General features: G+C 35.4%; 1 protein-coding gene across 1 annotated transcript in view; it reads left to right on the forward strand.

Annotated features, from left to right (window-relative positions):
* Positions 1-12,595, forward strand: part of DGKI (diacylglycerol kinase iota) — a 570,574-nt gene that overhangs the window by 387,260 nt on the left and 170,719 nt on the right. The window contains 1 exon segment of the mRNA XM_074267817.1: positions 10,253-10,353. Within this exon segment, the coding sequence (XP_074123918.1) occupies positions 10,253-10,353 (101 nt within the window).

The raw sequence follows: 12,595 nt of genomic DNA on the forward strand, positions 1-12,595 counted from the left end.
TTACACCATTCAGCTGCCTCTAGAAAGGGTATTACCTCTCATCTTTTTATCATAGTAGATTATTAATGCCTAATTGCTTTTGAAACTTGTATTTTTGGTTACATTGAAAATAGGCAAGAGACTTTGAATGTATCAGACCAAACTCATCATTAGTGTAAATTATTAATTATCATAGTATAAATCTACCACTACTACTAAAAAGCAATTCAGAATTTATATGTTATTGATGTTGGGTTAGTACTGTTATATTTATCTGTACAAGACTACTATCTCCAGAGACACACTGATTATAATGAGAAAAAAGACTGTTTCAAATAGTGTAACCTTTGTCTAAAAGAAAGATTTCCACCAACTTCTATTTTTTTCAATTTAATAATTAGAATAATAATAGTCACCATAGTTGCTTAGATGTTCAATGAAATGAGAATGTTAGAAAGTATGTTTAATATAAAAATATTTTTAAATGTATGCCTAGACTTTATAGAACTGGATACAATGAGTTCAAGTTAAAAGTTAAAAAAAATAAAAATAAAATGAAAGACAGGACTTTAAAAACAAGTTGAGATTTTAAAAAATGAAATTGCTTTGTTAAGTAGTAAATTCCCTATATTTGAATATTTTTGAACCAGAGGTTGTATGGTTGTATATGGTTGAAAGGGAAAAGGGTTATAGATGATCACTTCCATGAGTGGAAAGTTGAAGAAGATGCACCCTAAAATGGTTGTACCTCAGAAAACATTATCAAGTTAATTTCTGTAAAACAAACAGTGAAAATATTTGTTGCACACCTTTTAGGTGTCAGAAATTGTGAGAAACATTGGGGATACAAAGAAAAACAAAAAGGTGATTCCAGCTCCCAAGATATTTATAGGATAAATTGAAAATAATCTGCAGAGGGAATGTACTAATCTTAAGGAGGGGTCAAAGAAGGTTTATTGTAAAGATGGAATTTTAGATGGATCTTGAAGGATACTAGGGAACTCAAAAGAAAGTGAATGAAAATGCATATTTGGCCAGATTGCATTTGTATGCACAATCCTTGCCATTTGTCTAATGGCACATATGTCAAACAATGTACTTGATCCATAACTGAATCATGATATTAAGCTGGAAAATTGTATAGTGTTTTTTTGTCTCTTTAAAATTTCACTTTTATTTTATGGCACAGAACAAACATTTCCATAACACAATAAAAAAGATGATTGCCTATGAATCTGTAAATTTTCTATATAAACTTGCTATTCTTTTCAAACCTCTTATTACACAATTTCCTACCTAATAATCCTCACTGGCAATCGTGAAAGGAGGTTTGATTAAAATTAAGGATTTTAAGAGAAATAGTATGGTTTAATAGAAAACAATTATAGTACACTGGGATTGGAAAATCTGGCTTTCAGTCCCCCCTAAAAAATTGGGTAAGTCACCTAGCCTCTCTGACAAAAATGGAGAATATGCCAAATGGAGAATAATAAAACCTGCATTCCCTATTTCCCAGGGTTATTACAAGCACTTCTATGAAATTATGTATATTAAAAACTTTCTGAAAAATGCTCTTCAAAGGTAAATTTCATCCTGTCTGTGGTTCTACTCTTCCCTGTAATATTTTTTCACTGCCACCAGATGGTGGTAGGGAAACATGCTTGACAAGGCATACATCAGGTGAATACTTGGTAAATTAAATCACATTTTTAAAAGATCTATGAAAACTTGATTATTAAGTAAAGCAAATCAGCAGTTCAAGAGATGGCACATGCAGAAAAAAAAAGCAAATGAAAAATTCAGCCTTAATTTGATATTTCTCTATATTACTCTGTAAAACAGTTTAACCTCCTATTCTCAAATAGCATAGCCTGGCCTTTCTCTCTATTTGTCCTAATAATTGCCTTCACCACACTTTGTTTTCTTTCGAAGAAATCCTATTTTGCACATACTGTCTCATAGTAATCTCCCTCTGAGTCAATCTCAAAAAGAGGGCTTTGATTATTCCTCTCAACTAGAAAAAGTCTCCTGTTCAATTGTCTTCAACAAAGGATTTAGAATTTGTCCCAGTGACCATGAAAGTGGCTAAAGTAGGTGCTTTGGAGTGCTTAGACATCAGAGTAGCCAAACTTATCCATTGCATCTTGTGTTATCATAAGTTATCCAGATTTTTGTCTCGTCACTGGATTTTGGTGACTGTGGAAGAGTGAGACTGACAACCGTGCAATTAAATCTAATTCACCCAGAAGTCAAGACATTACCCAATGATACTAATGATTCTCTTCAAAAATGAAAAATAAAAATAAAATGAAAGAGACAGATAAATTTTATTTGGAGAAGTTGAAAGAGAAAGTTGAGGTTTAGAAAATATTCACCTATCTAAATACGAGCACCGAACATATTTGGTCAGATAACAAATTGGGGTATAGATTGGCTGCTATTCCTATAGCTCCCCTCCCTGGGAATTCAACAAGGAGATATAGGAGGGAATCAACCAATCTTGGCTTTGGGGATCTAATCAGTCTGGGAATAACATGCTAGATGCCAGAGGAGCTGTAAATCCACTTTCATCCCTCAAGCTTTTAGTCTCTTCTCTGCTTTACTAACTGCCCTGGTAAAATTTAATTTCAGAAAATTCTGTTGTCTGTTCCTAACTTGGCAATGCTGTTCCTCAGCCTTCAACAAGAAACAGCTTTGTGATTTGTCCTTAGTGCTCAGCCAGCCAGCAATTGCTCTGATACTAACACACTTTGACATAAAGGGACAGAATTGAATTACGTGGGTTTCATTTCTCCTGTGTGCACCTCCTTCCTCCCATCTTCTCTTTATCACTTATCCTCTTATTACTTAGCCTATGAAATGGCACATAGGGTGATCTGGATCTGAGGAGAATTATAATGCCAGTTGAGACAGAATACTGTTCCCTGGGGGAAGCTCCCTGTTATAAAAGCAGTGTTCTCGGGAATAGGAGACAAGGAGATCAGGAGTTGAGTCTGGCCTTTACCATTCACTAGATAAATGTATGACAGTCCTTCTGGGACTCAGTTTCTTTATGTGTACAATGGGAGGGTTCATTGAACGGAATTCACAATCTTGATTGTTTTTATGTTACTTCTTTTCTCACTCTCTTGTATGGCCTATGCCAGAGGTGGCAAAAATTCCTCAAGGGGCCCAAATCAGAGGAAATGTGTAACAAAAATTTTTAAATATTATACAATTTAAATAATATTAATTTGTGGTTTTCTGAATCAATTTATAGAGGCAGCTAGTTGGCATGTGGATACGGTACCGAGTCTCAAGTGAGAAAGACTAATCTTTCTGAGTTCAAATCTGACCTCAGACATTTACTAAGTGTGTGATTCCAGGCAAGTCATTTAACCCTGTTTGCCTCAGTTTCCTCATCTGTAAAATGAGAAGGAAATGTCAGTCCATTTCAATGAATTTGCCAAGAAAACTCCAAATTGGGTCACCAAGAATGGACACAACTGAAAAATGACTGAACAACAACAAATCAATATGCAGCCCATATTTGAGTTTGCCACTATTGGCATAAACTACTGTGAAGTTGAGGCAGCTAAATAGCTCAGTGCTCAGCCTGGAGTCAGGAAAATCTGAGTTCAAATTTGGGCTCAGACACTGACCAGCTGGGTAACTACGGACAATTCATCTAACACTTAAGCCTGTCTCAGTTTCCTCAATTATAAAATGAAGATAATTACAGCACCTGTCACCTGTCTCCCAAAGTTGTGAGAATCAAATTAGGTAAACTACTTAGCTTGATGCCTAATACATAGTAGGTGCTTAATAAATGCTTGTTTACTCTGATTTCTACTTTTGTGCCCTATATGTGACATTCTGTCTTTCACCTTTTACCTTTGCATAGGCTGCCTCTCATTCTTGCAGTGTACCCTCTTATCATCGCCACTTCTTAGGATCTCTAGGTCTATTCAAGGCACTTCTCCTCACTCTTCTCCCCAATACCTTTATGTTGATTTTTTTATATTTTGTATTAGTTTGTCTGTGTATGTACTATTTCTGGGTGTAGAATATATGCTTTTTGAGGATAGAGATTTTCTATTTGCATCCTCAGTGCTTTGTATATAAAAGTACTTAATAATTGCTTGTTGAATAAATGAATGACACTGGATTGTTAGAAGAACACTAAGTTTAGCCTTAAAAGCATTGAGCTCATATTTTAGTATAGTTCCTTGCTACCTGTGTAACTTTGGGCAATTGCTTTATTTAATGGGACTCATTTTCCTTATCTGTAAACCCTGGGAGTTGGACTAGATGTGTGGATCTTACTACTCAATCCTCTCCTCTCATGATGACCTGCCTTAATTTCCATCCTAATTTCTGGAATTCTATGATTTAACTGTTGCTGCTAGTCCAGTTGAGTCTCAAATTAGCTTAGGTAGTTTACTAAAGTAAATGTATCTTTTTAGATTTTAAATGAAGAATGGGAATGCTGGCCCTTCTCAGAAATATTCAATAAAAGAAAGATAATCCTTGTCATCAAGTTTCATGATAAAACCTGCTTTTCTGTTCCTCTAGGCTTTTAGTTTATTCCTAATATATTGCATGTGAAGTAAGAAACTGGGAGAAAGTGAGGTGAGTGGGATCTAAATGGACGTGATTGGATTAGAAATAGAAGGAGGTAGTCATAAGTGAAATCAAGATGAGAGGTGCACATACTGGGAACCAGGCAAATAGCTGCATTAAAAACAGCAGCAACAAAACGCTTGCCACAGCCTAATTCGTCTCCTCGTTCTCTCATCTTTTCTTTTCTTTTGATCTGTTGTTTTATTTATTGTTATATCTATGTCAATTTCCAATATCCTTCCTCTTAGTAGAATGCTCCTTTGTACCAAAAAGTTCAGTTAAGCAGAACATGCAGAACAAAACATTAAGACGTTGTATTTGAAAATCCACATTTTATTCTGAACCATGGACCACCACCAGAGATATAGTTTAGGAGAAGCCTTGAATCAAGGAAGCCAACTGGATAGCAGTTTCTGGGTCAGTCAGGAGCAATAGTTCTCTTCCTTGCTGACCAGCTAATTGCCTTCTTAGCTCTCCATGTGTTATAATACACTTCAGTAATTAGCCTTAATCATTGAATTGGCATTCAATTCAGTCAAACTGAGATCTTTCAAAGACTTGAGCACTACATCCAGGGCCATCTCCAGTTGTGCTAATCTGTATCTGGCCACTTGGACCCAGATGGCTGAGGAGGAGAAAGGGAAGCTGGTGACTTTGCATAGCCCCTCCCTCAGTTAAATCTAGGTAAGCCTAGTGGGTTTACACTGTTCTAGTTACTAGAATAATAAATACAAAAATGTGAGTCCCTGTCCTTATTCCACTGGCGAAAGAGAACATATACACATATAAAAATTATATATACTATGTATAAAAGTATATAACATTTAATTATATAATGTTATATCATAATATGTAACATGTATAATATATAAGTATATAAAATATGTGCATCTCTATCTACATATATACACATACACACACAATGTAGTAATTTTTATTCTTGTTGCTATATTCTATGTAAAAATTACCTCAAAAGGGAGAGATATAACTAGGAATTTTTGTACCTAGAAGGAGTATTACATATCATTATCTGCACTGAATAGTAGGAAATATGCCCTCAACTGGGGAGTTTGGGGTAGGGAAGCTCATCTCAGCCCATCAATCTGGAAACATTATTTAAATTAGTTAATTATTTTTTCTAATGAGATACTAAGTCAATTTTATTTCTAAGATGCTGCAAGACTTCCAGTGCTGTTGGTATTCTCTAAATCTGGTATGCCTGAGCAAAATCCTACCATAGTTACAGCCTTGCATAAATAGCTGAAATGGTTTCTACCTTTCTAGAATAATGACAAGATGCCCCCAAGTTGTACTTTAACTTTTCTATGGTTCATTCTTCTCCTGTTTCCCATGAGAAAACGGCAAAGTCTGTGAAAATGGAGCCAAAAGAGTTGATCAGCTCATGTAGAAATATTAGCTAGAAATAGCTAATAGAAATATTGTCTTTGTAAAACTATTGGGCTATGACACAGGAGGGAAACAGACTTCTTTGATATCAGAAACTACTATTTTGTGTTAAAATCCTATGGTCGTTTTGTTGATGATTCAAATTACTTCCTATTCACTCACACTTTTTCCCACTTTCCCCAGTCATCTTCTCTCTCCTGCCTTTATATCCACTTATTCCATTAGCACCAGGTTCTTCCCTTAAGAACATATTTATTTACTCCTCCATTTCCACACCCTCTCAATCCTCATTGATCTCATCCATCAGGGAATGTGTATCTGGATGTGTGCTTTGATATCAGAGTTTGTATTATCAGGGAAAATTAATCTAAACGTAGTTATCATGTGTGTGTGCACAAGTGCAAGGGTGTATACTTCTGTGCATAAATGTGCCTGTATGATAAAGGGAATGTTTTACTTCTTTCAGTTTAAAATTTGAAGTGAGAAAAACTTAACAATCTATCTAGAGATGTATAATTCTCTGAAACTCTTCTTCTTTCTCCTCTTCCTCCTCCTCCCTACCTGGAAAGGATTTTTAAAGTCCACATTTTTTTTGTTTGTGAGAGGCAAGGAAGGAATTAGAAGATTATCACAACGTTTACAATTCTGATATACTACTCTTTACTTTTCTCTAACAATCCTGGTTTTCTTTCACAACTCAGGAATATTTGTGATTTATTAGATTAAATTTATTTTATTTTAATTTATTGAATAAAAGTCGCTGAGACATGAAATGTCAGCATAATTTTTGTGTTACTAGTTAACTAGAAGTATCATGTGTGGCTTCTCTGTCCTGGGGAATGGCTAAACAAACTATGTCTGTGAATTTAATGGAATGTTATTGCCATGTTAGAAACAATATATAATAGTTTTTTAGATAGCTGTCTTCCCAGGGTCTTTTGTGATTTCAGGGGCAAAATTTGCCCCCTCTTAAGACAGTCAATCCAAACCTTGACAAAAGACTATTATAAATGAATATGAAGAATTCAGAGAATTATGGGGAGATTGATACAAACTGGTGAAGAGTGAAGTAAAATTGGAAAACATACGCAGTGTTAACAACAATGTAAAGCGGAAGAACAAAAATAATGAATTTGAATACTACATAATTATAATGACCAAGAAGTTAAGTCCTATAGAAGAGCTAAAGAAATAGCCCTTTACTATATTCATTGGACTGGTAGACCTGTAATAGTGCCAATATTGGTTATACTCTCTTTCCTTCTCCATCTTGTTCATCCAGTTGAACTCTATACTTTTTTCCTACTCTTGCATCCCTTGACCCTTCTACTCATACTTTTGCCAATCTTTCCCTGTCAGGCTCCAATGTTTAATTATCTCCTCCATTTGCTACATTCATGTGTTGCTGAACAAATCTAAGATAAATCAGAAAACCATGCTTATTTGATCCATTATGAATTTGTTATATAATCCCAAATGGGTCCTCATTGCAGCATTTTACTAATCAGTTCATTATCCCACTCACCACCAAAACTTTTCATCTCTCCTCAAATTTCCTTCTTCCCTCACCTTCTCAGCTGAAAAATTTGCCTCACATTTTAGTAATAAAGTCAAGTCATTCACTGAAAGCTCTTTCTTCTTTCCCTCTTCTTAGGTAATGCTCATGTCTTCTGCCACCATCTTCTCCTTCACTGTTATCTCACATGAAGAATTGACAACCCCTCTATGTGCTCAAATATTCCCATTCCCATTTCTTGTTCTACAGGTTGTTCTTTCCATCATTCCTATGTTCTCACTTATTTCTAATCTTTTTCCTTGTCAACTAAGTGCTTTTCTACTGCCTGCAAACATAATCATGTCTTCTCCATCCTCAAAAACTCTTATTTTATCCATCCACCTTCTCTTGCTATTTTCCTTTCTTTTTTCCCCCTATTTCATCACTAAACTGGAGAAAGCCATCTATAATTGGTGCTTCCACTTTCTTCATATTCTCCTCTTAACATGACCTCTTAATTACCAAATCTAATGTCCTTTTCTCAATTCCTATCCTTCTTGACATCTTTATAGCCTTTAGCACTATCAACCATCATGTTCTTGATACTCCTTTCTTTCTAAAATTTTATAACACTGCTTTCCCCCTCTTTCCCTCCTGCTTATACATTTGCTTCTTCTCGGCTTAATTTGATGGATTTTATCCAGATCATGCTCCTTCCCCTAACAGTGAGAATTCAAGTGGGCCCCCAGAGTTTATAATGGGTTCCTTTTCTCCCTTTTATTTTACTTAGTGATTTCATCAGCTCCCCTAGATTCAACAATCATTTTTATTGAGATGATTCTCAGACTTCTTTATCTAGCCTTCACATGCTGGTATGAGACATCTGGTCTCACATTTCTACCTTATAATTAGTATGTACAAAATAAAACTCATCATCTTCCCTCACACTTCCCCCAAGCTCTCTACTCTCCTTAACTTCTCTACTAATGCCAAAGGTACTATGATTTTCCCACATCCTTCATTTATTTCACTTAGCCAATCATCTTTTACTTTCATATATTTAGTCTGTTGCCTTTCTGATCCCTTATGCAATAGACTTAATGTGTTTATATTAACTACAAGATCAAATATAAAAATACTTTTGACCTTTAAAGTCCTTTATAATCTGGCCCCTTTCTTAGTTTTCCATCTTCTAATAATTTATTCCCCTATGATTCAATGACACTAGCCTCTTTGTTACTCTTTGCATGTGGCTCCAATACCCAGTTCCCTGGATTTTGACTGGCGTCTCCTATGCTTGGAATGCTCTCTCTCTCCCAGTTTCTGCTTTTTGACTTCCCTAAATTTCTTTAAGTCTCAACTAAAATACAACCTTCTCACTTTCCTTTATCCTCCTTAATGCTAGTGTGTTCCCTCTGTGATTATCTGTAATTTATCCAATATGTATTTGATTTATACATACTTGTTTGCATGCTTGGACTCAGACTCTGAAAACAGAGGTTGTTTTCAACTTTCTTGGTTATCTGCAGCACTTAGTATCTGGAACATAGTAGGCCCTTATTAAGAACTTGTTGACTGTCTGATACTGGTCACAGTTAATTGATATGTAGCTTGGTTTTGCTGAATTATCTTTTTTCTTTTTAAATTAGTGGAACAGCCATGTGGTACAGTGAATAGAGCATTGACCCTGGATCAGGAGGGTTGAATCTAAATGTAACCTCAGACACCTGACTGTCACTCACTAGTTGTGTGATCCTGGGCAAGTTATTTAACACTGATCACCTTAAAAGATAAAAAAAATAAAAATAAAAAATTATTAGAGGGGATAGCTTAATGGGGAGTTACATTTGGAAATAAAGTTTGAAGAACAATAAAAATATCAGTATAATTTGGTTTTTGAGCAATATCATCATAAATGTTATTCTTAGACCAGTGGGAGAATATTAGAACATATTAGAAAATACATAGACTTAGGGGATTAGTTATGGAACCTAAGCTAAATCTCTCATTCATACAATGTTGTGATAACTATTTTGGAAATGAAATCCAGAAAAATCTGAGAAATCTGAGTTCAGATATATTCCAGAAAGAATAGCAATCCCTCTTTTAACAGGCCTTCTTATGGATTCAAGTGAATTTTCCAAATAATTAAAATGTGTCCATAATCACCTAATTTTTAAAAAAAACTCTACTGTGTGATCTTTTAAACTTGTTTCAATGTATACTTTCCTATTTTCTCAAAAAGAATATAATCAACATAATCTTAATCTTTTCTTTGTAACCCAGGCTTATCATGTTCTTAAAAGCTAGTGATTTAGGTTTAGTTTCCTGTACTCTAAAGGTCAGCAGATGACTATACTTTGGGAGTTCTTATATCTTTTTTTGGTAGTTTTTTTCTCTCTTCTCCTTCATTGTTCTGATGTCAACTCTGGTCTTTTCCACAGTGGGTTGTCAAAACAGGTAACACTGTTAGAATTATATGAAAAGCCAGGGTAAATAGGCTCTGATTTCATATTGGTTGATCAGAAATCTTTTATGTGTACTTCCTGATTATGTCCCAGATACCTGAGGTTGCTAGATAAGTTGCTCACATAAATGAAATGTTATGATAAATAATAATTCTTGCAAAAGTTTTCTTCCCCAGTCACTGAAAAAAAACAAACAAACAAACAAACAAACAAAAAAACTAGCATGAATATCTCAAGGCCCATGAACGCCAAATTCCAAAGAATCATTTATTTCTATCTAATTTCCTTTCTTGTTTTGCAGTCCCCATTCTGTCCCAGACCGCCTACGGATCCGAGTGAACAGAATTAGTTTACAAGACTATGAAGGCTTGCACTATGACAAAGAAAAGCTCCGGGAAGCTTGTAAGTTAAGAGTATGTCATTGAATTTCATACAACTGACTTAAAGCTTTCTTCACTCTCCTTTTCTTATATACCAGAATTTTAACAATGAGGAAAGAAAGCTACATATAGGCTGTGAGTATAGGAATCTGTATATGTTATATGTTTATATATATGTGCGTGTGTGTATATGCACATGTACATATCTGCATATTTGTGTATATACACACATATATGTATATATGTGAATTTAAAAGTAAACCAAAAAGGAGAATCAGCAGAATGAAATCAGTTTTCCCTAGACATGACAGTGAGATCTGTTGTTTTAATTACAGCTTTAGTCTCTCTTATGTTCCCTTGTGAATGAGAAAAATAAATGATTACTTGTTATATAAAGCATAGCAAGATACAAGAAGTCCTGTTGCAATGCAAATCTATGTTTTTACTCCTGACTACCTACCCTGACTACAACCTACCTCCTCATTCTCATCCTATGTCTTCAGCCCTGTTGTCTACAGACACTGTTTTGAACAATATAATTTAATATCATGTACGGTCATCATTCAGTTATTGGACACAAAAACTGTATTTGATGTAGACCTTTTAGTACTTCCATTAATGAAATCACCTTAGAGAGGATCTCAAATATGCTCATCTTATCTTGAATTCTGTGCTCCAGTGAGATCCATTAGATTGAAGGTCCAATGTACCAGAGTAGTAGAATTGATTCTATGTGCCCTTTGTCAAGTGTCAAAAGTTCATTTCATTATTAATGAAATTAAAAATCAGGCTTAAGCTAATTAGTACCTCTTCTAGGCTTACTTCTCTCAACCTACACTTATACTCAAGATGATGGTTCTCACAGGCTCAATTGCCTCCTTCTCTTCTCAGTCTTTTATGGATAACCATGAGGTATTGTTGCTTTTAATACAGTAACTTCTGAGACCTCAGTAGTATAGCTCCAATTATCAACCAACCAGATGAAATCTGCTCCCTTTTACAAAAAGAATTTACTGAGCAGATATAACAAGAATAATTGGTACAGAAAGATCTCTTTTCAAAAGACTGGCATCTGCTTTCCACAAATACATATGGATCCATCAGAAAAATGGACTCAAACTTAGTGAGACCCAAGTATAGTTAATGCTTATGGCAAAGGGACATCTTAGAAGTTCTGGCACTGAAAGTCCCTTCCTCCTTTTGTATGCTTTTGAAATATTGTACTTTTACTGTATTCTGAACATTGCTAACTTCTAGAATCCATAGACAGCATTTCTTTCTGCTATAAAGAGTCTTTCTGTCTGTACCTACTGTTGTTCACTTTTTACCAAGACATGCTTAGACTTCTCACTTCCCAATCTCCAACCAGTTTAGACCACCTGTATGCCCTTAAGTTTCTCATTTCACAGCCTTGGTTATGATAGAAGGGGGATAGTGCTTCTACATCTCTCAGTAGGTATTTCCTGTCACCACTTCTCATTAAAGCTGTTCTTCCACATCTGTCAACAGGTATTTCCTTTGCTATTGAACACTATTGCTCTAATAGCAATGGCTACCACCCCCAGTCAGTGTAGGATGTCTGAAGGGACTTCTGGGTCTCCTGACTGCAGAAGGTTGCTCGAGTATTTTCATCTTGGAATATTCATTTACCTAAGATAAGACTAAACACAAGAGAAACAGATATCATGTGCTCATAGCAGACAGGGAATGCTATCCATTGTCCCTCCTTCACCTAGCAGCGCAAGGCATTCTTATTTTACCAAGAAGAAAAAGAGAATGAGAGATGAATGGGTGGTCCCTCTTTTGATTGACAATATAGCTAACCATTTGGGCAGTGGAAAATAAGCCTTATTCTTAAGAGTCATGAGATGGTTCAAGTTTACCAAATATCCACTGCTTCAGATAATATGTGTGTGTGTGGGCGTGGGTGTTTCTGTCACTCTTTTGTGGGGAGAGAAGGAAGAGAGAGAAAGAATACTGGTAAATCTCTTTTCCAAGGTACAAGTCAGAAGCAAAATGCACCCATAATGGCAGGGGAGTGGGTTTGGATAGAAGCTCTCATTTAATTCTTGAATGTAGGCTTTCAGTGTGGTTTTCTGTGGTTAAAAAAGAAATGCCCTTGATGATGACCCAGTGAATGCAGCATACAGGCTGTTTGTGATAGCAGTCTAACAGAGGCTTGTTCTTGTGTCTGGACCATTATTCATATTAAATTACAAGCATGAATGTTTGTTGTGTAACAAAGGCCCTGTTCCGTCTGTAAT

The sequence above is a fragment of the Sminthopsis crassicaudata genome, chromosome 5 (genome assembly GCF_048593235.1).
Source record: "Sminthopsis crassicaudata isolate SCR6 chromosome 5, ASM4859323v1, whole genome shotgun sequence".
Taxonomy (NCBI): Eukaryota; Metazoa; Chordata; class Mammalia; order Dasyuromorphia; family Dasyuridae; genus Sminthopsis; species Sminthopsis crassicaudata.